This window comes from Sapajus apella, unplaced genomic scaffold, assembly GCF_009761245.1.
Source record: "Sapajus apella isolate SASKATOON/1434 unplaced genomic scaffold, GSC_monkey_1.0 scaffold149, whole genome shotgun sequence".
NCBI lineage: Eukaryota > Metazoa > Chordata > Mammalia > Primates > Cebidae > Sapajus > Sapajus apella.
Genome location: NW_022437089.1, coordinates 656,967 through 682,109, shown reverse-complemented (window position 1 = coordinate 682,109; position 25,143 = coordinate 656,967). Strand labels below are relative to the sequence as shown.

The window sequence follows — 25,143 nt, the reverse complement described above, 5'->3', positions numbered from 1 at the left end:
CCCAGCTCAGTTTGCTGCGGCGCCCGCGGAGGTCGTGGCGCTCGAGGGCGGGGCCGGCATCTGGGAGCCTGGGAGCCTGGGAGCGGGCGGACGCTCCACCTCTGGGCGCCGGCGCTCGGCTGCGTCGCCTCCCACTCTCGCCCCGCCCCCGCTTCCCCCCGGGGCGCGCCTTGGGCCACCTCCTGCGGCTGCTGGGTTTGCAGAGCGGGAAAAAGCTCGCTCCCCGGCCGGAGGCCTGGCTGTGGTGACTCTTCGCCACCCCCGGCCACCTGCATGCCCCTGTCCCCACTGCTGGTTAAAGGCAGTTCCTCGGGCGTGCGTTCCTTCAGCGACCCCAGAGACAGTTCCCAAGGGAGGCGGGGCCGAGTGCGTCGAAGGGGTTGCAACTCTCATCCGGGTATTCCCGAGATGCCGCCGCCGCCATCTTTGTTTTGTGCTGACAGTCGCTATTGACGCCCGCGGACGGCCGGGCGAGGGGAAGTGGCAAGATGGCGGCTCCCAGGGCGGAGGCGTGGAGGCTCGCTCGGGGGGGCTGTGGGGCGGGGCGCGCCTGCGCCTGCACCTGACCTGAGCGCGGCTCCAACCCTAGCCCAGCGCGCGGCCGCGCCGACCCCCACCCCCGCCCAGAGGCAGCGCAGGGGTCCTTTAAGAGGCTTCGGCCCAGCGGTTAAGAGGTGCGAGGGCGGGTGGGGGAAAGCGGTGACGTCACCCGACTCCGCCCCCTCGCCCGACCGCCGGCGCCGCCGCCGCCATGTTTAGTTGTTACTTCTTCACACAAGATGGCGGCTCCCAGGGAGGAGGCATGAGCGCCCTACCGTTACCGCTCCTCCTGCCGTACAGTTGCCGCTTCGGGGCCTAACTCTGGCTCCTTGAAGCGGTTCCTGTGGGAAGGAGTCATAAGGAGGGAAGTGAGGATCGGACACTGCCTTGAGTTTGGTTTGCAGTGGAAGAACTGACCCAGGAGGAAGAGAATAGGGGGCAACGGGGAGCTAGTCTCAAGATGGCGGCTCCCAGGGCGGCAGGCGCAGCTTGAGCTGCAGAGGCGGACTAAGGGGAAAGGTGCGAGACCTCTAACGGCCTTACGGCGCGCGCCTCCAAACGGCCCTCGGGAGCTCGAGCTGATTCTGCCGGCCTCCGGCGCGCCTCCATTCCTTAGGTGTGTCGAGGCTGTTTCGGGAGCGGCGGCTGCACTGAGCGCTGGGCGGGGAAGCGGGACGGTCTCAAGATGGCGGCTCCCACAATTGTGGTCTGAGCGCCGGCGGGGGTGCGACGACCGCGGCGCCTGTGGCTCCTTTCCACCCGCCCCGGAAGCCGGCCAGTCCTGGGGACTTGGGGGTGTGGGAACCGGGCCGGGGTTCCGCCATTTCCGGCGGGGGAGGGCTACGACTGAGGAAGGGAGGAGAGAGAGGCGGCTCAAGATGGCGGCTCCCAGGGCCTCCCGCCCGAGCTTGTAAGCGGGAGCGCCCGGGCAAGTAGTTGGGGCGACGGGACTCGGCGGCCTCCAGCTTATCGAGCCTAGGCGCTCGACAGTTTTGGGCAGCTCTTGAGGAGACGAGGTGAGCGAGAAGAAAGGGAAGAGCCAAAGGGAAGGAGAGCAGTTAAGATGGCGGCCTCCATGGAGTCGTCTACCGCTGTGTGAGGAACCGCTTCTCCGTTAGAGCTGCCTTAGACGAAAGGGGGTGTGTGAGAGGAACTGAGGGGCTCCCTTCCCGCTCGTTGACTTCTCCCCCCCGCACCCTTTCCCGGAACTATGGCTTCGGCCGTGTCGCCCGCCAACTCGCCAGCGGTGCTCCTGCAGCCCCGCTGGAAGCGAGTTGTGGGCTGGTCGGGTCCGGTGCCGCGGCCCCGTCACGGCCACCGCGCCGTGGCTATCAAGGAGCTCATCGTGGTGTTTGGCGGCGGCAACGAGGGAATAGTGGACGAACTGCACGTGTACAACACGGGTGAGTGCAAAGCCCGCTGGGTCCTCGGCACTTTCCCTCTCTCCATCTCCTTCCTCTCCCTCCTCTTCTCTTCCTCCCGCCCTCCCTCCATCTCCTCCCTCCCTCCCTCCATCTCCTCCCTCCCTCCCTCCATCTCCTCCCTCACCATCTTCCCTTCCCCCGTCCGTCTCCCCCTCTCCCCTCCCTTTCCCCCTCCCTCCCACTCCCTCCCCCTGCTCCCTCTTCCCCTCCCTCCCCCCTCCTCCCCCCTCCTCCCCCTCCGTCCCCCCTCTTTCCCCTCCCTCCCCGCTGATCGGTTTGCCCCTCCCTTTTGGTGTGCCGGGCTTCAGTGCTTTCCTCTGATCTTCTTCCCGTTCTGAAACCCCTTGTCTCCCGTATTTGAGGATTGGTTTTCGTCAGTTAAAAGAAAGCCCCTAGTCCGACTGGTGGGGGAGAGGGGCTGTCGCCAGCGGTGGTTACTTCAGACCCACACCGTTACCCAGCGGGCCGGGGCTGGGGCGGGAGGATGTGCCCCCTTGGCGCAGGCAGAGTTCTCTCTCCCTCCCTCCCTTCTCCTGCGCCTGCTCAGCTCCCCTTCATCTCGAGTGCCCATTCTGGATAAATGACCATATCTAGATTACAGATTCGTTTTCTGTCTCTCGAAAAAGGGAGGGAAGGGACGCGTTCATAGGGCGCAGAGTTTAACATCCTCATCTGCCAACCGGATAATGCCGGAGCCCTAGGCACCCCTAGGACGGGCCGCCAGCAGGGTCGCCTCTCCCTTTCGACATTTACTTCTGCAGCGTTTCTTTCCAAGTCGCCCCTTCTCTTAATTTGGTGCCTTCTGGTTTCCAAGCTGAATTCCAGTTACTCCTCAGCGGCCTGTGTAGTTCTGTATCTCCCCGCTTCGGCGGATCCAGGGGCTTACCCCATCCGCTCCTCTGCCTTCCCGCAAAACCCAAGCCCTTGTTAGTTGGGAGGGGGGAGGAACCTCTCTCTTCAGGTATGGCTCAGGCACCACAGCCTTCGTGGGGGCTGTCTGTTGTTGCCCCTGCCTAGTAGCCTTGCCTAGTCTCTAGGGCAGAAAGTCTGCTGCTCGCCATGAACTTTGTGACATCCTTTTTCTTGGTGGCCGCTTGGCCCGTTTTGTGCTCCTAGCACGAGGGTCAGCTCCCACATTGCCTGCTGGCTGCCCGTTGGCCCACAGGATCCTGGTCTTGCCTAGAAGGCAGGGTCAGGGTGAGTTCTGTCCCAGGCAAGACCTTGAAGAGCCTGGGTGAAGGGAACCCCCCACCCGCAGGCTGGGGTCCTGGGGAGCCCTAGTCCTCAGTGGGAGCCACGGCTTCCAGCACTAACCCCTTGCTCTGCAGCATCCTCCCCTGGGGCTCTGGCAATCCCCTGGCCTCCGTGGCGTCCCTGCAGACAAACCCTCGCTGGGTGGGCTTTGTGTCCTGGGCAGTAAAAGACCGTTGTTCTCTGACTGGGCCCTAGCGCCTTGATGCTCTAGAATGGGAAGTCAGAGCTGCCTGGAGGGAGAAAGCTGGTTTGGGGAATTGGGAGGGCTGGAGCTGGGCTCTTGGGTGCACTTCCTTCCCCACCCCCCAAGGCAGAAAGTGCTGGTTTCTCCACACCTTGGAAATGGTTGCCACCTACCACATGTTGCTTTGAAAGGCTGGTGGGTTGCCGGTGACCCTTTTTCATTCCAGGTCTCTCAGCACCTGTTGCCTCCAGGGAGCAGGACCTTTCTCAGCACCCCCCGCGCTCGGGCGGGGGTGCTTGGTGGTTGGTGGTGCCCCGCGCCAGCCCAGGCAGCTGCAGTAGCAGGAATTAGCTCAGTAAGCTAAGGTCAAGGGGCAGGGATACAGCTTCTCCCGGGGTAGCGCTGTTTATAGAGGCGCCGTCACCGTGAGCAGCACCTCCTCAACTCTTTGGACAGACTTTCTTCTCAGAAGGCCTGGAGCAGGCTCCCTGACAGGGAAACGCAGTTTTAGAAAGTAGGGCAGGGGCCTAATTACAATCGGCTCCAAAGTCCACCGCCACCGCTGCCTTGGTTTCCTGGGGCCTCTGCATATTCATTAGTTTATTAAAATGAATTGAACACTTTGGTATGAATTCATTACCAGTCTGCAAAGACAGGTTGTGCATTAGAGGGTAGTCTGCCTTCCAGAGGGCTGCTTTAAACGAAGCTGGTATCCTCCAGGGTAGCAGTTTGGGAACTGTCATCGGCATTCCTCGGAGGACTTCTCCAGAGAGAGCAGCTGGCAGACCCAGTGCCCTCTTCCTCACCAGGGTTTCTGCGTGAGAATCGGCAGAATGGCAGAATCCGGAGTCAGCGGGAGTTGCCCCCTCCCAGCAGCCCAGCCTCCTCACCTCTGTCCTGTCTGCTTTTGCTGTGTTTGGGAGGAGGCGGGGCATATTCTCAGGCCTCTGCCCCTTGCGCTTCTGTAGGGTCAGTCCTCAGAAAGCCTTGCTTGGAGAGAGCTGATCTGGAAGGGGTCCCCGTTGCTAGGCGAAGAAAGCTTCGGGGGTGTATGCTTTGAGAGGTCTTAGGGTAGCTACTGTCCTTGTCCTTAGGAAATTTTAGTTCCACATGGCAAGCCAAAGGATTCAGAGCGCTGCCAGGGGCGGTGGGTCGGGGGGGTGCTGATGTGAGTTTTGGCCTCAGTGGCTCTGTAATGTCCATAGGCTCTTAAAGCTGGAAGGAGCCTTGGACGATATCTAGTGGAGCTTCCTTGTTTCTGCAGATGAGGAAATTGGGGTCCAAGAGGGGAAGTGAGAGGTCCAGGGTCACCCCTCCAGCTGGTGGCGGAGTTGGGCAGGAGTGCAAACCTTCACAGAGGCTGTTCTACCACCTGTCTCTTGGGGGCCACCACCTTTGAAACACCTCCCTTCTCCTCTGTCCCTGTATCTAATTGGTCATTGCGTCGAGCTGACATCATATCTGTCCCCCTCCACACCAAGCTCTCCTGTCTTTTTATTAGACTCGTGCGGTCACTTCCTGATTGGCCCTATGAGTTTCATTTGTCGGGAAATCCTGTTCACCCTTCAAGGCCCGGCTGAAATGTCACCTCTTCTGAGAAGCCCTTTCCACTCCTGCCCTCCCTCTGCCGCGATCGCCCTGCTCTGTGTTCCCGAGGGCCAGGCTTGGGTCAGAGCTTGTCTTATGGGAGGGGGCATGCAGCCTTCCTACCCCACTGGGAGTATGAGCACAAGAGTGGTGTCCTCTGTGCCTCCCAGCGTGTCGTGTGCCACAGAGGAAGTGCTCTAATGTGACAGGTGGAACAGAGAGGAAGGCAGTTCGTTGAACTTGACCGGCTGCCCCCCTGCATGGGCACCGGTCTCTAGATGGCGATGGGACACTAGCAACCACGGTGGAGCTGGTGGAGCATGAAGTGGGTTGTGGAGCTGATGAAACACGGAGAGGCCAGGGCGCGGCCTTGCCGTCAGGAGGAGGGCAGCTGGAGTGGTGTTCGTCCAGGGCAGGGTCCTTTCCCCACCTTTCCCTCCCCCTGAGAGCCAGCATCTCCAGGATAAGTCCCCAGGAATGGGTTACATGACACCCCCCGGATGATTCAGGGGCAACTGAGAGCAGCTGTCACATTGAGAAGCTGGGAGAAGGGAGGGGCGCTTCTCGTGTGCTTTCAGAGGTGGAACCAGGACTGGTGGGTGAGATGAGGGGCCGTAGGCTTGTCTTCACAACAGGAGCTGTGCTCCCTGATAGACCTCTCTTGATGTGTTCTAGAATGAGATCAGCAGCTCTTGGGTCCTGTAGAAGGACCTGGTAAGCAGGAGCCCCAAAGGTATCACAGGGCACTTCTGGCCTGGCCTTCTGGTTCACTGATCAGCATGTGTTGGGAGAGCTGCCAGCTGACCCCATGTGCCATTTAGCTTTGTCCCAAATCCTGACCCATGGCCCCATAGCTGTGGGCTTTGACCATGAGGGTGCTCAGGGGAGTGAGGGTGGCTGCTTGGACATGGGACCCTTGGGCAGGCACAGATTGGTCGCTTTAAGTCAGTGATGGGGCTCTTGTCTTCCTCTCTCTGTTTTGCACTGTGACCTCAGGTGTCGCTTGCCCTCCTGGCTTTGCCCCTTTACCTATCGAGAGCAGTTAGCCCAGGCAGTCTTGGGTCTCCTTGTGCGTTTACCTTGGTAGCTTGCATGGAGCCCCTCCAGGGATTAGGCAAGGTGGCCTTGGCAGCTCCTTTTCTGGGGTGGTTTTTGCACTGGGAATGAGAAAGAGGCAGGGGCCCAGGACCCAAGCTTGCGGGTACAGGCTGCACAAGTGTTGCCCTCTGCCTTAGGAAAATGGCATGGGAGCTTAGTGCTTGGCATGTCTGAGGCCCAGTGACTCAGCTGAGTGGCTGCAGAGACCGACAGCCTGCTGAAAGCCCACCCGTGGAGTGGGCGCTAGAGAGTAGGTGGGGGTGCTCTCGCCTCTGGAGGTGGCGCTGGTACGGTTGTGCTGTGGGGGGTTTTCTGTTTTTGTTCTTCTTTTCTTTTTTGAGGCCAGGTCTTGCTCTGCTGCCCAGGCTGGGATACAGTGGCGCGGTCTCCGCTCACTGCAGCCTCAAACTCTGAGGCTTAGGCAGTTCTCCCGCCTCAGCCTCCTGAGCAGCTGGGACCACAAGTGTATGCCACCACACTCAGCTAATGTTTTAAAATTTGTAGACACAGGGTCTCCCTGTGCTACCCAGGCTGGGAGTTCTGCTTTGGATGAGAGCAAGCCTTGTACACAGTGCACATCGAGCCCTGGGGGTGACTGCATGGGACTGGGTGGGACCAGAGTGCAGCGGGATGTGCATTCCCAACCGTGGCCAGCTGCCTGGCCCTGGGTGCACCTGAAGACGGAAAAAACTACTTTTTCTTCTTCTATGGTCTCACAACGCTTTTGGTCACCGAACTGATTAGTCTGCTATATCACAAGATCACAGCATCCCCTGTGTGGAAGCCTTCCCAGTTCCCACCACACAGGAATCCCCCCATGCCCTGTCATGTCCTGGGGAACCCGTCTTACGTCTCAAGTCGTGTGAAGGGGCCTCAGCGCCTTCCGCCATCTGCTCACTGAGATCTCACCCAGGCCAGCTCACAGGCACAGAGTCAGGGTTGCACCTGGCCCCCAGTTTGGGGTTTTTGGAAAGAGTGTGGTGAATCCTCTGAGGGGCCCCTCATAGGAGGAGGTGTCCTGGGAAGCCCCAGTATGGAGGGTGTGAGGGGAGTCGAGTTCAAGGGCCCAGTCCCAGCTGAAGGCTGGCTGCTTCTGTCCTGGGGAAGTAAAGCAGTGCCTAGGGTCTGATTCCCCTCTTTCTTGGTGGTCTCCTGACCCCCATGAGCTTTCGAGAAGCTTCTGTCATGGGTCTGCTGAGACTGCCACCTCTGGCTTTCGAGAATGTTCCAGAATAGCATAGGTGTGGCAGCGGGGGTGGGGAGGGATGCTGGTGGACCATCACCTGGGAGAGCAGATGAGGTCTGGGATGTCAGAGCAGAGGCTGGGTCTTGTCCCATGGCTCTCCGCGGCCTTTAACAATTGCTTTTTTTGGCCACTTGAAAGTGCTGCTGTGGGCTCTGGCTGTCCTGACCCTGTGATACAGGGACAAAAATGTGGACTCCAGGGAGGAGGAGCACAGGTCCACCAACAGGGTATTTTGGGGAGAAGTTCATGTCTGATCCACTGAGTGGTAGGGAAGGAAGGCAGTGGCTAGATTCCCAGTAGCCGATGAGGGATCTTGCACAGTGACATCCCACTCGTTAAGATGACCTTGATGGAGAAGCAGGGTGGTCACAGGTCCTTTTGCAGTGGCCTGAAGCTGCGGGGTTTGGAAGATGGCCCAGGTAGCATGGCTGGAGTTGCTAGAGCGCCCACAGGGATGGTCCTGGCTCAGCCCCTCCCCAAGCTTGACGGCTGGCAGATTTGGGGAATGAGAGGAATGGACGCTGCCGGCTCTACTGACTTCTGCCTCCTTCTGTTCCCCAGCAACCAACCAGTGGTTCATCCCAGCTGTGAGGGGCGACATCCCTCCTGGGTGTGCAGCCTATGGCTTTGTGTGTGATGGAACTCGCCTCCTGGTGTTTGGCGGGATGGTGGAGTATGGGAAATACAGCAATGACCTCTACGAGCTCCAGGTAAGGCAGCCCCAGGTTCTCACTCTGCCTCCCCAGCCCCACGGCCTGACGGTAGTGGCTTCAGGATTAAGACAAGTGGGAGGTGGAAGGACGCTTGAGAGTCTGCCAATGCCGCTCTGACACCCAGGACCTTCTTGCTCCAGCAAGGCACCTAGCTTGCCCCCGGCCGTTTTCTCCTCCACCACAAGTTGCCCTGGGACCCCAGCGGTGGCCTTCTCATCCCACGGTTCAGCCTCCAGGTCTTGATTTTGCAGGCGAGCCGGTGGGAGTGGAAGAGACTCAAAGCAAAGACACCCAAAAATGGGCCCCCTCCATGTCCTCGGCTCGGGCACAGCTTCTCCCTTGTGGGCAACAAATGCTACCTGTTTGGGGGTCTGGCCAATGACAGCGAGGACCCAAAGAACAACATTCCGAGGTGAGGCTTGTCCTTTTCTCCTCGGAACCCCCCGGGTGGGTGTGTGGCTGGGTCCCTATCTCATGCTGGGTTGTACAGAGAGAGCTGTACCGATGCCCTCTGAGGAGCTTTCTGGCTCCAAAATCACTGCTAACCCTGAGCAGGCCTCATGGGTGGGGGGGCCAAGCCGGAAGTGGAAGCCACTTTGCCTTGGGCTGGGGCCTGCTCTCAGACTCGGCCTAGAGTTGCTCGTGTTCCTTCTCGGCGTCAGCTGCCTACAAGTTTCCTGATGGGTATTTTCCAAGGCCTATGGCCAAGGACTCTGTTTGGAGGTAGTCCCGAGCCGGTGCCCCTCTTGCTCTGCGGAGCCCTTGTATAATGCCCAGCTTTGTGTGCACAGCAGGGCGTGCTGCTGGGTCTGGTCTTGGGGCTGCTGTACAGCCTCACCTACCCTCTCCCCTTCCCTAGCTGGGCTTATCCTAAGGAGCTTCTGGCAGCCACTTCCTCGGGAGCCAGGGCAGAAGAACTTCACAGCTCCCATGGCCCTAGCCTCTTTGTGTTCCAGGGAGTCTCTCCCTCACTGATAGCCATGCAGTGAATCCTCTGGCATGAGGAGCTGAGACTTGCTGTAACTGATCTCTCCTCGTCAGGTACCTGAATGACTTATACATCCTGGAATTACGGCCGGGCTCCGGAGTGGTAGCCTGGGACATCCCCATCACTTACGGGGTCCTGCCACCACCCCGGGAGTCACATACTGCCGTGGTCTACACTGAAAAAGACAACAAGAAGTCCAAGCTGGTGATCTACGGCGGGATGAGTGGCTGCAGGCTGGGGGACCTGTGGACCCTAGATATCGGTGAGCAGGCTGGTAGCACCCCAGCAGCTGTGGGCCAAAGCAGGTCTGAGTCTTGGCTGGTCCCGTGGGTGGCATTGTTGTGTGGTGAGGTGGGGCTCGTAGGGAGCTGGAACGCCCCACTTTAGTGCTTTCCTCTTGTCTTGGTGGGGCAGGGTGGGGCACCCTGGATTGTCCTTAGGTTTGGGGCTGTTACCGCTGCGCTGTGCTGGCTCCGTTGGCCGAATTGGTCTGCTGGCTTATAGGAGAATAAGAGATTAAGCCTTTCTAGAATGGAATTCTCTGGACTTGTCAGTGGTCAGACTGTGTGGACTACTGTGTCCTGGTCTGACTGCTGAGGTACCACTGCATGCTGGTAAACGGTGAGGCCTTGGGGGACTGCTTGGACAGGTCGCCAGGGGGTGGCATCAGGAGTGGTTGGGGAAGATGGCTAACTGTGGGTCTCCAGAGCCCTCTTGGGCTGGGAGAGAGATGTCAGTGTTGTCCTATACATAAGAGTGAGCACTCCAAAGAAGCAGGTTCCTGTGAGAGAAATTTCCAATAGTGTTTGCTGAAATGTCTGCAGCCTAAGGTGGTTATGATGGTGAATACATTTCATGGAGAGTTTGGGGTGTGCTCCCAATTCCTCCCCCAGCCCAGAGCGCAGTGCTGGCTGAGGGCAGGCGCTCGGGATGTACCTGAAGGAGCGCGCCTGCTAGGCTGGTCAAAACTGACTGGGTAACACAGGAATCTAGCTCCCATGACAACGATCAGAGGGCCTGCTGTGGGCTGTAGGGAGGCCAGGGATGTAATTCTCTCACTGAGACAGATCCTATCTTCCTGAGCTAGCTTGAATCCAGGGAGTGGTCTGTGTGTGGTCCAGTGTGTGTAACCCTCTCCCTTCTTTCTCTGCAGATACCCTGACATGGAATAAGCCCAGTCTCAGCGGGGTGGCACCTCTCCCTCGCAGTCTCCACTCAGCAACCACCATCGGAAATAAGTGAGTGGCTGCTCGCCTGTGTGTCTCTTCTCTAGACCAGCGTGGCCCCTCTCCCGAAGGGCTCTCAGTTTTGTCCTGTCAGACCCTAAGACCTGAAGATGCCTCTTTCTGGCTGGGCTGGCATTTGGCAGCCCTATTTTTCCATTATGACCCGGGGGGACCAAGGAAAGACAGATTCGGCGGGGAGGGGGCCACACACAAGCCCAGCCTGAGACCCTCCCTGGGCCTGAGGCTTCGCCCCATTGGATACAGAGTGTTCTAGGTCCTCTGTGCAAGCATCTGGCTGTCTTTGTGAGTGCCCAGGTCCTAAAGGGAGCCTAGGAACTGTGGAGATGAAGGTGAGCTTTAGATGAGCTGAACGGCGCTTTTATATGGTAGAGGTGGCACAGTTCTGAGAGCTGAGCTACCAGGCAGGAGAGGGCTGCATCAGGAGGCTTCACGAGTCCTTGGGGATTCTCCTGGGGAGAGCCAGAGGACTGAGCTCTAGAACTGGGGTAGCAGAGGTGGCCACTAGCTTGGCACCAACTCTACAATCCTTTCCTACTCTTCCCTCCTCACTCCCAGAATGTACGTGTTTGGTGGCTGGGTGCCTCTCGTCATGGATGACGTCAAAGTGGCCACACACGAGAAGGAGTGGAAGTGTACCAACACGCTGGCTTGTCTCAACCTGGGTATGGCCTCCTCGGGCTCTGAGTGGCCTGTGGGAGGCTGCAGGAGGCCAGCCCTCCTCAGCCTAAGAGCTGTGTGGGGTGCATGGGAACAAACTTGGGCCCCCGGCTCCCTCTGGAATCCACCAGAAGGATCCAGTGGGCAGAGCTCTCTGAAGCAATGTTCTGCCTCTGAATTTTTGAATGAGCTCTCCATCCAAATGTCCCGACCTCCAAAAGTGTGAAAGCCTCTACAGTGCAGGGCCTCCCTCCCTCCTCCCGGTTCTGCTTCTCAGAGGCAGCCACGTGGGTGGTTTCCTGTCCACCTTGCAGGGACTCTTCATATCCAAGCATTAGTCATAGGTGCCTTTAAACACAAAACAGTGGCAGCCTGGCACACGCAGTGCCGCACCTGGCCTTTCTCATCTGCCGTAGCTTGGAGATCACTCCACATCCCTGCCCCGCAGCAGCCTCCTTCAAGCTGTGGTTGTGCTGCTGTCTCTTGTACAGGCGCCGCTCCGTGAGTATCCTTGCACCATCTTCACCTGTGTGCAAGTGTATCCTAGGGGTGAAAACCTAGAAGTAGAGCTGCTGTCCGATGCGGCTGAAGCGCCCTGCACAGAGGCTTTGCCCACATAGGTGCCTCTGGTGGAGCCCTCACGTAGTGGTCAGGCCACTCACTCTTTGCCAAGCCTGATAGGTGGCCGAAGCTCCCTTCTGGCTCACCTTGAGCCCCAGCTGCTACAGGCCCAGAAATCAAAGTGCCAGGCACCGGTGGTTGAAGTTGACATTTCTTTTGTGTGAGAGTGTTTTTTTTTTAAAGATCTTTTTATGGCGTTTTCCCTGAACCATCTTCCCCGTTGCCGTCTCTTTCTGTGAGTTGTAGCACTCCTTGATGGGCACGGAGGTAAATCCCTGACTGTGTTTCTCATGGTTTTCCTAGTTGGCCGTTGGTATTTATAATTTTATTTTTTATGGTGCTTTTTGCCTCAAAGGTTTCTTTGTTTCGTTGTTTTTAATGTAATAATCTGATAACATCTTGATTTTCATTTCCATCCTTGACAACAAAAGAACCAAGGGCAACTGGGGGTAGTGGGTTTCTTCTGTCCTCCCTGCTGACCTCACCCATCCGCCCTCTCCCAGATACCATGGCCTGGGAGACCATCCTGATGGATACGCTGGAGGACAACATTCCCCGGGCTCGGGCCGGCCACTGTGCAGTCGCCATCAACACCCGCCTGTACATTTGGAGTGGGCGCGACGGCTACCGCAAGGCCTGGAACAACCAGGTCTGCTGCAAGGACCTCTGGTACCTGGAGACAGGTAGGCCCAGCCCAGCCGACCCTCCCACCCTCGCAGCCTCCTGCCCCTTCTCACCAGCTGCGTTCTCCCACAGAAAAGCCACCACCCCCAGCCCGAGTACAACTGGTACGCGCCAACACCAACTCCCTGGAGGTGAGCTGGGGGGCAGTGGCAACAGCCGACAGCTACCTTCTCCAGCTCCAGAAATATGACATTCCTGCCACGGCCGCTACTGCCACCTCCCCTACACCCAATCCAGTCCCATCTGTGCCTGCCAATCCTCCCAAGAGCCCTGCCCCGGCAGCAGCCGCACCCGCTGTGCAGCCGCTGACCCAAGTAGGCATCACGCTCCTGCCCCAGGCTGCCCCCGCGCCCCCGACCACCACCACCATCCAGGTCTTGCCGACGGTGCCTGGCAGCTCCATTTCTGTGCCCACTGCAGCCCGGACTCAAGGTGAGCCAGGGGTCCAGGGACGTTTAAAAGTAAGGGGCTGGCCTCCAGGGAGAGGCAGTGGCAGAGTAGGGGCTGCAAGACAGCAGCCCAGACAGCAGGCCAGCGGCCAAGAGCTTTGGGCTTTTCTCCAAAAGTCGTGGAGGGATGCTAAAGCCTGGCCCCGCCTGTGGACACAGTCACCCTGAGGGCACAGAAGAGCCAGACTCCCACACAAGCAGGCCAGCAGAAGTGGTTCAAGCTGCCTGCTGAGCTCGGCAAAGGGTCTGGGGACATCATGCGGAAGGTGAGATGGCTAACAGCTGGCCCCTTCTTTCATCAGGTGTCCCTGCTGTTCTCAAAGTGACCGGTCCTCAGGCTACAACAGGAACTCCATTGGTCACCATGCGACCTGCCAGCCAGGCCGGGAAAGCCCCCGTCACCGTGACCTCTCTGCCTGCCGGAGTGCGGATGGTTGTGCCAACACAGAGTGCCCAGGGGACGGTGAGGAGCAGTCTTTGGGGGTGGGCGGGACTTCCTGTTGATCCAGTGCATTAAGTTGTAAGTGTACTGGGGGTTTACACCCATCCCCTGGGCTCTAGTAGCACTGACCCCATGCCTTTCTCTCCTGGGACACGCACACAGGGAGAGAGCGCTTCTGCAAGGTTGTGGTGGGAAGTAATAAGTTAAAGCCTAGAAGGCCTAACCTGTTGCCTGGTCTTAAGGGCGTTGGCCACGTGGACTTTCTTGTCCTGCAGCCTGAGAGGAGGAGCTAGCCAGCTAGGCTTGATGCAGACCCATGAGAAATGAACTGGACCTGACTTGACTCTCTGGTCTTTAAAAAGGATCCAGAGCTCCCGGCCACCTCTTGGCATAGGGGATGCCATGCATGGTCGGCGATGGGAGCCCTCCTTGTCTGGGGCCAGGAGAGTGGGGTCTGGCAGTAGAGAAAGCTGAGCCATGCTGGTGGGATGAGGCTCCCCAGAGCAGGGCTGAGCCCTGGGCAGGTTCCAGTGAGGTCCACCAAGCAGGGAGACAGGTGGTACCCGTGACCTGGCCTCACACGCCCGTGCCCGCTGCAGGTGATTGGCAGTAGCCCACAGATGAGTGGGATGGCTGCACTGGCTGCTGCTGCTGCTGCCACCCAGAAGATCCCCCCTTCCTCAGCACCCACAGTGCTGAGTGTCCCCGCGGGCACCACCATCGTGAAGACCATGGCTGTGACACCTGGCACTACCACCCTCCCAGCCACTGTGAAGGTGGCTTCCTCACCAGTCATGGTGAGTGTCTTCTGGGGCTTGTCACTGTGATTAAACAAGCATGGTCATTCCCTCTGGGCTTTAGAGCTAGCCATTGGACTGTGGGCTGCAGAAGAAGCTGTCTCCATTAAGAAAGTCACAGCCTCAGGCAAGACCTGCAGTCTCGGCCTACCCCCTTGCCCGTTAAAGGAAGGGGGAACCAAGCTGTTCTTGGGCTTGGGAGCTGGAGGAGGAGGGTGGGTGTTGAGGCGGGAGCTGTGGGCCCACCATGGACATCTTTGGGTGGTTTCCCCATCTCTTTCTCTGCCTGGTCCATTACTCATCTCTGCCTCTTCCAGGTGAGCAACCCTGCCACTCGCATGCTGAAGACTGCAGCTGCCCAGGTGGGGACATCGGTTTCTTCTGCCACCAACACGTCTACCCGCCCTATCATCACGGTGCACAAGTCAGGCACCGTGACAGTGGCCCAGCAAGCCCAGGTGGTGACCACAGTCGTGGGTGGGGTCACCAAGACCATCACCCTGGTGAAGAGCCCCATCTCTGTCCCAGGAGGCAGCGCTCTGGTGAGTGATGGGTGCCGCCTGGTCACATGTGACAGTTGCCAGGCCACAGTGACTGCCAGTCGTTACTGGCCACCCCGGGCCAGCTCCAGGAGAGTCCCAGCCAGGCCATGCCCTTGTTTGGTTTCCAGATCACCCCCTGCTCCATCCTTTTTTTTTTTTTTTTAAGATTTCCAATCTTGGCAAAGTGATGTCAGTGGTCCAGACCAAACCAGTGCAGACTTCAGCAGTCACAGGCCAGGCGTCCACAGGTCCTGTGACTCAGATCATCCAGGTGAGCACTCTCGGTTTCTGCACATACACAAGAGTGGGGGCCTAGGGGCCAGGTCACAGGGAGAACTCGCATCTCTGCGTATGGAAGATCACATGAGCACACATGGTTCAGAAAGTTCTGCTGCTCAGTATCCTCGCCCAAAGCCTCCAGAGTATTCCCTGAACTGCCAAGGCTGCCAACAGAGAGTAGCCAGACCACACTTCTTCCTGGCAGTGGCACCGACTCATGCACCTGCTTCCCCCTTTCAGACCAAAGGGCCCCTGCCAGCGGGAACAATCCTGAAGTTGGTGACCTCAGCAGATGGCAAGCCCACCACCATCATCACCACCACACAGGCCAGTGGGGCGGGGACCAAGCCCACCATCCTGGGCATCAGCAGCGTCTCCCCCAGTACCACCAAGCCTGGCACGACCACCATCATCAAAACCATCCCCATGTCGGCCATCATCACCCAGGCGGGTGCCACGGGTAAGGGCCTCCCCTGATATACGGGTGTCTGCAGGTCCTCGCTGGAGGGGAAATGGAGGGTGGGTTACAAGGCGCACTGTGTTTCTGTTTCTTTTACCCATTTCCACCTTCTCCTTGCTGCCTTTTGTGTCTGAGGTTGCTGGGGAGGTGGCAGGGCTGTGGCTGTGACTTGTGGCTGTTCATTATAACCCAGGGCAGCAGGGGCAGCCCTCACAGAGCCTGTCTCCCCTGGGCTTCCACTCTCCCATTCAGGTGTGACCAGCAGTCCTGGCATCAAGTCCCCCATCACCATCATCACCACTAAGGTTATGACTTCAGGAACTGGAGCACCTGCCAAAATCATCACTGCTGTCCCCAAAATTGCCACTGGCCACGGGCAGCAGGGAGTGACCCAGGTGAGGTACCCCCAGCCATGCTCAGCCCGGTGTCCTAGTGCAGTCCACTGCAGCAGGCCACGCAGGTCCTCCCGACCTGGGAGGGGTGGCGTCCACCAGCCTGGTGGTGACATTGGTGGCACTTTCTTCTGGTGTTCCAGGTGGTGCTTAAGGGGGCCCCAGGACAGCCAGGCACCATCCTCCGCACTGTGCCCATGGGGGGCGTCCGCCTGGTCACCCCCGTCACCGTCTCCGCCGTCAAGCCAGCCGTCACCACATTGGTTGTGAAAGGCACCACAGGTGTGTACCTGCAGGCCAGGGCCCCTGCTGCCCCTAGATGATAGTGAAGCAGGGCTGGCCTCAGATCCCCATGGCAGAGTTGGGGGGCACAGCAGCTGCGCTCTCTCGAGCCTTCTGTGCCAGGAGCTCCAGAGTGCCCTAGGCTGTCTGCAGGAGGAGCCCTGGGAAGGAGGCAGCAGCAGCCTCGGCCCAACTCTGCCTCCTTTCCTTCAGGCGTCACAACCCTAGGCACAGTGACAGGCACAGTCTCCACCAGCCTTGCTGGGGCGGGGGGCCACAGCACCAGTGCCTCCCTGGCCACGCCCATCACCACCTTGGGCACCATCGCCACCCTCTCCAGCCAGGTGATCAACCCCACTGCCATCACCGTGTCAGCTGCACAGACCACGCTGACAGCGGCAGGCGGGCTCACGACCCCTACCATCACCATGCAGGTAGGGCAGGGCCTGAGGGTGCATGTGGGCGAGGGACCTTCACATGAGTGGAAGCACGCGTGGCTTATGCCCTCCATCCACAGGCCTTTCCTTTCTGATGTCACACTGCTGCCAGGCACGGCCATGGTGGGCTTTTCCTCACCTGGGGCATTCTCCCTGGTGTCACATAGTCCCTGTGTTGTAGTCCGTGGTTTGGCCATGCCTGGTGTTTGAACACCAAGTTCTTCCTCTCACGGTGTTCTAGGAGACGCTGCAGTTCGTCTGTGTGTGTGTGCAGTGTTCTCTTCGTAGGTTTGAAGCTGGAAAACCATGAAATGTTTGTTGTTGGCCTTTGAGCATTGAGGGGGATTTTCATTCCCTGACAAAGGACTTGACTCCAGCCAGGCTCCTGCCTTCCCCTTGCCCTGCCCCCATAGCCTCTTTCTCATCCCAGTTGCCTTTGAGGCAAAGTGGTGGCTCTTTTCCTGGCCTCTAAGCAAGTCGGTGTCTTGGAGGCAGGGGCAAGTGGGTCTTAGGTTTGCCAGGGCCATTGAGGAGCGGTCAGTGGTCCCAGGCTGTGCAGTGACAGTGCAGGACAGAGAGAGATGGGCAGATGGCCAGCCGAGGCACTAAGTTTCCTCCTGGTGTGTCTCCCCAGCCGGTGTCCCAGCCCACCCAGGTGACTCTGATCACGGCACCCAGCGGGGTGGAGGCCCAGCCCGTGCACGACCTCCCTGTGTCCATTCTGGCCTCTCCGACTACAGAGCAGCCCACCGCCACAGTCACCATCGCCGACTCGGGCCAGGGTGATGTGCAGCCTGGCACCGTGACCTTGGTGTGCTCCAATCCACCCTGTGAGACCCACGAGACTGGCACCACCAACACGGCCACCACCACCGTTGTGGCTAACCTTGGGGGACACCCCCAGCCCACCCAAGTGCAGTTTGTCTGTGACAGACAGGAGGCAGCTGCATCTCTTGTGACCTCGACTGTGGGGCAGCAGAATGGTAGCATGGTCCGAGTCTGCTCGAACCCACCCTGCGAGACCCATGAGACAGGCACCACCAACACCGCCACCACCGCCACCTCCAACATGGCCGGGCAACACGGCTGCTCAAACCCGCCCTGCGAGACCCACGAGACGGGCACCACCAACACTGCCACCACAGCCATGTCGAGTGTCGGCGCCAACCACCAGCGAGATGCCCGTCGGGCCTGTGTAGCCGGCACCCCTGCCGTGATCCGGATCAGTGTGGCCGCTGGGGCGCTGGAGGCAGCCCAGGGCTCTAAGCCCCAGTGCCAAACCCGCCAGACCAGCGCGACCAGCACCACCATGACTGTGATGGCCACTGGGGCCCCATGCTCGGCTGGCCCACTCCTCGGGCCGAGCATGGCACGGGAGCCTGGGGGCCGTGGCACTGCTTTTGTGCAGTTGGCCCCTTTGAGCAGCAAAGTCAGGCTGAGCAGCCCAGGCAGCAAGGACCTGCCCACAGGGCGCCACAGCCATGCAGCCAGCACCGCCGCCATGGCCCGTTCCAGTGTGGGTGCTGGGGAGCCCCGCACGGCACCTGTGTGCGAGAGCCTCCAGGGCAGCTCGCCCAGCACCACAGTGACTGTGACGGCCCTGGAGGCACTGCTGTGCCCCTCGGCCACTGTGACCCAAGTCTGCTCCAACCCACCGTGTGAGACCCATGAGACAGGCACCACCAACACCGCCACTACCTCGAATGCAGGCAGCGCCCAGCGGGTGTGCTCCAACCCACCGTGCGAGACCCATGAGACAGGCACCACCCACACGGCCACCACGGCCACTTCAAATGGGGGCACAGGCCAGGCCGAGGGTGGGCAGCAGCCCCCTGCAGGTCGCCCCTGTGAGACACACCAGACCACTTCCACCGGCACCACCATGTCTGTCAGCGCGGGCGCCCTGCTTCCCGATGCCACTTCTTCCCACAGGACCCTGGAGTCTGGCCTAGAGGCGGCGGCAGCGCCCAGCGTCACTCCCCAGGCTGGCACTGTTCTGCTGGCCCCTTTCCCAACACAGAGGGTATGCTCCAACCCCCCCTGTGAGACCCACGAGACAGGCACCACTCACACAGCTACCACTGTCACTTCCAACATGAGCTCAAACCAAGGTAAGTGAAGGCGGCCACCTGGCTTTCATGGTCTCCCAGACCCCCAGGCCGAAAGGGTGAGAGAACGATGGCGGGGGTTCGACCAGAGTCCACCGGTCAGGCTCCTCGGTGCCCAATTTACCAGCGGGGTGGACTGGGGCGTCCTGGCTATGCCAGCAGCAGATGTGGGAATCTCCAGGAGCCTGTCCTGCCCTCTCTGACCCTCCCCTTGGGAGTACAGGAATCCCATGGTGGTCAAGCCAACTGTAGCCCTGGGGGCTCCTGCTTAGCAGCCACCTGCCTATTGCCCCCACAGACACCCCACCCGCTACCAGCGATCAGGGAGAGGTGGAGAGCACCCAGGGCGACAGCGTGAACATCACCAGCTCCAGTGCCATCACAACAACTGTGTCCTCTACACTGACACGGGCTGTGACCACCGTGACACAGTCCACGCCGGTCCCAGGCCCCTCAGTGCCGGTAAGGGGTCCTTTTGCTCTCCACCTTCCCTGCCTACGCCTGTGCAATTCCACAGTCAAGACACCAGATGTCGCTCTTGGACCAGGCATGGGGCTGCTGTTGATTCTTTTTCCGGACCATAAAAGGGCAGCCTTGATGTCTGTTTCGTTCCCCTGCATCTCTGGGCTGCTTTTATTTCTGTGACCGGTTACCATCGTGTGTCACTTCACCACAGCTTCTACAAGACGTGGCGGGGTCCGAGTGTCTGTTTGTCCAGGCCAGGACGACTCTGAGGACAGGCTAAACCTGACCAGGGGTCTCAGGGGCCTCTGTCCTCATGCTGCTCAGAGAACCACTGCCCACCCCTCTTCCCCCATTTAACATGGGCTCGAGCTGGCCCATCGAGAGTGAAAACTTAGGCCCACAAGGAAAGGTGAAGGCTGGCTTGCTTCTCAGCCCTGCTTCCTGGTTCTGGCCCCCCTCTCTTCCCCTCTGACAGGGACTTCTTTCCCTTTCTAGAAGATCTCATCATTGACTGAGACTGCCCCAGGGGCTCTGACCACCGAAGTCCCCATCCCGGCCAAAATAACAGTGACCATAGCCAACACAGAAACTTCTGACATGCCCTTCTCTGCTGTTGACATCCTGCAGCCCCCAGAGGAACTCCAGGTGTCCCCAGGGCCTCGCCAGCAGCTGCCGCCGCGGCAACTCCTACAGCCGGCCTCCACAGCCCTGATGGGGGAGTCCGCCGAGGTCCTGTCAGCCTCCCAGACCCCTGAGCTCCCGGCCGCCGTGGATCTGAGCAGCACAGGGGAGCCATCTTCGGGCCAGGAGTCTGCTAGCTCTGCGGTGGTGGCCACTGTGGTGGTCCAGCCACCCCCACCTGCACAGTCCGAAGTAGATCAGTTATCACTTCCCCAAGAGCTAATGGCTGAGGCCCAGGCCGGCACCACCACCCTCATGGTAACGGGACTCACCCCCGAAGAGCTGGCAGTGACTGCTGCTGCGGAAGCAGCTGCCCAGGCTGCAGCCACGGAGGAAGCCCAGGCCCTGGCCATCCAGGCGGTGCTCCAGGCCGCACAGCAGGCCGTTATGGGTGAGCGCCAGCGCCACCTCGGGGGAGCAGTAGGCCACGGAGACAGCCTGGGAAGAGGAGCCCATTTCTCTCGAGGGTGGCATGAGCCCGATGTGATGGGGAGGATGGGCACAGGGGACCCTGGACAGGCCAGGTAGTGGGGATTGCCACATGGGACCACCTGGCTGGGGTTACTGCCTGGGAAACAGGCAGGGCCACTCTGCCAGCGCTTATCTTATAGTGGAAGACGGGTGGGAGGTGGACAGGGTATCCAGGACAGGCTCTGGGGCCTCCGCCTGGGTCACCCGCCTCTGGCCAGCCTTCCTAATAAATAACCATTTCTCTTGACCCTGGAGCAGGCACCGGTGAGCCCATGGACACCTCCGAGGCAGCGGCAACCGTGACCCAGGCAGAGCTGGGGCACCTGTCTGCTGAGGGCCAGGAGGGCCAGGCCACCACCATCCCCATTGTGCTGACACAGCAGGAGCTGGCTGCCCTGGTGCAGCAGCAGCAGCTGCAGGAGGCCCAGGCCCAGCAGCAGCATCACCACCTCCCCACTGAGGCCCTGGCCCCTGCTGATAGCCTCAATGACCCGGCCATTGAGAGCAACTGCCTCAACGAGCTGGCCGGCACCGTCCCCAGCACCGTGGCGCTGCTGCCCTCAACAGCCACTGAGAGTAAGCAGCTGAAGGCGAATCAGTGCTGGGGTGGTGGGGGCACCCAGGGAGGCCAGGGCAGGACAGGAGGCTCGGTCCCACTTGGGAGCCAAGTCTTTGTAGTCTTTCCCACTGACACCTTTCTTCCCAGGCCTGGCTCCATCCAACACATTTGTGGCCCCCCAGCCGGTTGTGGTGGCCAGCCCAGCCAAGCTGCAGGCTGCAGCTACCTTGACTGAAGTGGCCAATGGCATTGAGTCCCTGGGTGTGGTGAGTTGGGTGTGGTAGTGCTCCTGAGGCTGGGTCTGGGGGGCAGCACTGCCTCTGGGTGCTGAGGGCCTGATTTCATCACCCCAATTCTGTCTTCCAGAAGCCGGACCTGCCGCCCCCACCCAGCAAGGCCCCCATGAAGAAGGAAAACCAGTGGTTTGATGTGGGGGTCATTAAGGGCACCAATGTAATGGTGACACACTATTTTCTGCCACCAGACGATGCTGTCCCATCAGAAGTAAGTGTTCTCAGGAGCTGATGCCCTCAGGTGGGTGGATCTTGGCTCCACTGTCCTGAGTGGGGCTTACAGGAAACTCCTCCATCTTTGGGCCAAGCTAAGTAGCCAGGAAGCCTGAGGATAGCCAGGCAGAGCCCATCCCCCTGAAGCAGGAGAAAAGGAGAGCCTTGGTTCCTTGCCGCCAGTACCTGGCTACAGTCGGCCTCACCATGTCCCTCCTTGCCATAAGGGGCCAGCCACCGCTGACCTCTTCCCTCTGGCCCATAGTCACCACAGACTTTCAGCGTCCCTGGGGTGGCCGAGAGCTGCCTTCTCCACAGCAGAGTTCATGCCACTCCTCTCTTCCCAGGATGATTCGGGCACTGTCCCTGACTATAACCAGCTGAAGAAGCAGGAGCTGCAGCCAGGCACAGCCTATAAGTTTCGTGTTGCTGGAATCAATGCCTGCGGCCGGGGGCCCTTCAGTGAAATCTCAGCCTTTAAGACATGTCTGCCTGGTTTCCCAGGGGCCCCTTGTGCCATTAAAATCAGCAAAGTGAGTCTTGCTGTGGGGTGACCCTCTGTATCTGCTTGGTTCCCTCCTGCCTCACATGAGGTGGCAGTGTGGGCATAGGAGGGCTGGGTTTTGAGTCCCAGTTTGTTTTAGCCCTTCTACTTGGAGGAAGATCTCTTTGAAGCTCCTTGAACTGCGACATGGCATCTCTCTACTGTGTTAGAAAATGGTTTATGGGAACCATGATCAGTCAGTTCTGGAAGCTTCTAGCTTGCCCTGTTGTTGACCTTCTGACCCCCTGGGTTCTAGAGTCCTGATGGTGCTCACCTCACCTGGGAGCCACCCTCTGTGACCTCCGGCAAGATCATCGAGTACTCGGTGTACCTAGCCATCCAGAGCTCGCAGGCTGGGGGTGAGCTCAAGAGCTCCACCCCAGCCCAGTTGGCCTTCATGCGAGTGTACTGCGGGCCCAGCCCCTCCTGCCTCGTGCAGTCCTCCAGCCTCTCCAACGCCCACATCGACTACACCACCAAGCCTGCCATCATTTTCCGCATCGCTGCCCGCAATGAGAAGGGCTACGGCCCAGCCACACAAGTGAGGTGGCTGCAGGGTGAGTGTCCTTTGTGGGGCTACTCAGGCAGCTTCTAGGGAAGGCACAGGGAGCCAGGTGCAGCAGGCGGAACTGTCGCCCTCTGAGATTTCTTCCCATGTGCCGTGTCTCCCTGCTTCCTTTGGCGCGCACACAGCCCCCTGAGGGCAGCTGTCGAGTGGAGCAGGGGACATTGCCCCAGGATGGTTGAGGGGATAAGGACTGAGAGGGCTGTGGGAAAGCGTAGGTTTCTAAGCCCGAAAACAGCGTGTCCCAGGTCCCTGGCACGCAGCAGGTGAGGGGTGGGATGCTCCTACTTCAGCTCCGCTGGGGCTGACTGGGACCGTGGGACCTGAGACCTGAGACTTGGGACCTGGGACCTGGGAGGGCAGTGAGAGGTGGGAGCTGAGCTGAGTGGGTTTCTAACCTGCATCCAGAGGAGAGTGAGTGGTGTCGTGTTCTAGTCAGGGAGCAGTGCAAAAGGTGACCGCCCACAGGAAGCACCGTGTGGCACCGAGAGGCTCTGGGCGGGCAGGGCGCGGGTGTTCCTTGCTCTTGTTCTGTCACAGTGCTGCTCACCCATCTCTCTTGTTCCTTCCAGAAACCAGTAAAGACAGCTCTGGCACCAAGCCGGCCAACAAACGGCCTATGTCCTCTCCAGAAATGTAAGCAGGAAGCCCTTCTCAGGAACTTTCTGAGGCTGGGGGTGGAAATATCTGGGCTCAGCCTCTCATCAAATGACTGGGGGCACTTAACCGGCCCGGTACGATCGGTGTGAGGCCCACACTAACTTTCTCTTTCCTTTGTCTGCCTTCCAAGGAAATCTGCTCCAAAGAAATCTAAGGCCGATGGTCAGTGAGAGGAAGCTGACCAGTCCCTGGATTCTTCTCCAGACTCCCCTGCTTCAGGAACACCCGCCGAGGCCCACCCCTCCCGCCCCGCCCCTCCCGCCCCGGCATTCGGCATTCGCACTTCACCCTCCAGAGCCGCAGTTTCCTCCTCCCCCCTTTCTCTTTCTCTCTGTTTTTAAAATAATCTAAAGAAAGCACATTTTACCATTGCGGTTGGGAGGAAGCAGAGGCAGATGGGAAAGCAGAGAGAGGAGCGCGTTTCCTTTCCTCCCCTCTGACTAGGGAGGGCGGAGCTGAAGACAGCCAGCGCTGTCCTGGGGCTGTGTGCGCTTTGCTTTGCCAAGGGCCAGGTGAGGGGCGGGCATGGAGCGGAGGAAAGGCACCCCCTTGGCCTTCCCCAGGGCAGCTTTCCTGACACTCTGGCCCGGGTGTCTGTCTGGTTCTGTTTTCTTTTCTTCCCCTTGTGTTTCCAGCCACCTAACCTCCCTTCCTCAGGCTCCCCCAGTCCGCCCTGCTCAGTGACCCCACAGGAAGCTTACACTTTTTCTCAGAGGCCTTCGTGCTCCAAACTCTTATCCTCTTCCCTTCTTCTTTCCCATTTTAAAAAAAGAAAAGAAGGAAAAAGAAAAAAGGGGCAAGGAGCCCCGCGGCGGCCTGGGCAGCACCTGTGCAAACCTCTCTGTGGGCCATGCTGCCAACTGCTGCATTGGTTGTGTTTTTTAGGTTGAAATTGGTGAAGTTCACACTTTCATTGTAATTTTAGCGTGTGGGGTTTTGTCTCTTTTTGTTGTTAGCTGTGTACAGAATGTGTAATTTTTTTTCTTTTTTGTGTGTTTTTGTTTTGTTTTTGCTTTTTTCTCCTTGGCTAATTCTTGGCAGGGATCTTTCTGGAGGAAAAGCTGGGGCCTGCCAGGGCAGGAGAGGTGTGGAATCTGCCACGTGGCGCCTACTGTTTGCCGCCCAGCCCAGCTTCCTGTTGCTGGCTCCTGTCCTCTACCCCTTTGCCTGTCCTCAGGCTGCTGGGACAAAGAAAGGACAGCTCATTCCTCATGGGTGATCACTCTGCACCCATAGGGTCGAGCCTGGGGAAGCTGGAGGGAGGGCTGGGGCTTCCTTGTCCTGGGTTCCCAGTGCTCCCCACGCCCCCTCCCTCAGCACCACCGGCGCTGCCTCCCACATGGGGCTGCTGCTTTCTGCAGCCACTGTGCCACCTCCCTCAAATTGTCATGGAAAGGGTGGAGAATGGAGGGGAACCAGGCGTCCTTGGAAGCAGCCTGGTAGGGCACCTGTGCAGTGTCACCTACAAGGGAGGCAGGGCAACAGATCCGGTCGCCAGCAGCAGCATAGCAGCTGCATGAATGTGCTGCATGGAACCCAGGCCAGGCTCCGGGGCTGGGGTATCTGCTTGCAGTTTTCTACCCCCCCTCCCCTCGAGCTTCCATCAAGGAGCAAGGTTTGCCAGCAAGTCAGAAGGCTTTGAACTGAGCAGCCAATATTTCCAGCCCTTCCCCACCAAACTCTGCCTGGGGATGCAGCAGCCTGTGTCCTCCAGGGCCTCTGGTTTGTTGTATTATAGTATATTTCGCTGTGGAAAATGTCACGTTTAGTCACCTTGGAGCCCATTCACCTGGTCCTGTTGTTTTACCCCACCCCTTCTCTCGCGCGCCTATTGATTTGTTTCTGAGGAGAGTACACCGTTCACTATTGTAGAGTAACCCCTGTGACTCAATATTACCATAGTGCGATGTCGTTTTGTGCTATTTTGAACAATTAAAAGACTTTTTTTGAAATAACCACTAGGTGGCTCACTGTCCCAGCATCCTTGCAGGAGGCCTAAGCAGGAAGGCTGAGACCTGCCCGAGGCTCACGGGAGCTCCCTGGTGGGGGACCTGAGCTCCAGTGAAAGGAACGCCCCTACTGTGGCATGTGGTCTTTGGACCAAGTCGGACCAGGTTCCAGAAGGTTGCTTGGCAGCTGCTTTGCAGGGCAAGAACCAAGGGGCTGCTGCTGACTTTCTGTGTCGGGCTTGGATCTCTCCCTCCCCTCCTGCACTAGAGGATGGGATGGGGCAAAGGCCTGGCAGGTCACCAGCGGTGGTC

General features: G+C 59.2%; 1 protein-coding gene across 4 annotated transcripts; it reads left to right on the top strand.

Moving 5' to 3' along the window:
• The first annotated feature begins 772 nt into the window (after positions 1 to 772).
• HCFC1 (host cell factor C1) lies at positions 773 to 24,837 on the top strand. Of its 4 annotated transcripts, XM_032265256.1 has the most exons (27): positions 1,602 to 1,943; positions 7,895 to 8,043; positions 8,298 to 8,458; positions 9,088 to 9,296; positions 10,188 to 10,272; positions 10,837 to 10,943; positions 12,063 to 12,242; positions 12,316 to 12,374; positions 12,582 to 12,675; positions 12,995 to 13,155; positions 13,734 to 13,931; positions 14,249 to 14,473; positions 14,640 to 14,744; positions 14,993 to 15,212; positions 15,465 to 15,607; positions 15,748 to 15,886; positions 16,100 to 16,320; positions 16,958 to 18,434; positions 18,730 to 18,893; positions 19,392 to 19,968; positions 20,307 to 20,624; positions 20,755 to 20,873; positions 20,974 to 21,111; positions 21,461 to 21,646; positions 21,914 to 22,214; positions 22,795 to 22,858; positions 23,013 to 24,837. In XM_032265256.1, the coding sequence occupies exons 1-27, from the start codon at positions 1,751 to 1,753 to the stop codon at positions 23,050 to 23,052; spliced, it is 6,033 nt and encodes a 2,010-aa protein (XP_032121147.1). In that variant the 5' UTR covers positions 1,602 to 1,750; the 3' UTR covers positions 23,053 to 24,837. The 4 variants fall into 4 exon arrangements, with proteins under 4 accessions (XP_032121146.1, XP_032121147.1, XP_032121145.1 ...); XM_032265255.1 differs by having other exon boundaries at positions 773 to 1,943; positions 12,316 to 12,675; positions 19,524 to 19,968; XM_032265254.1 differs by having other exon boundaries at positions 12,316 to 12,675; positions 19,395 to 19,968.
• Positions 24,838 to 25,143: the final 306 nt, after the last annotated feature.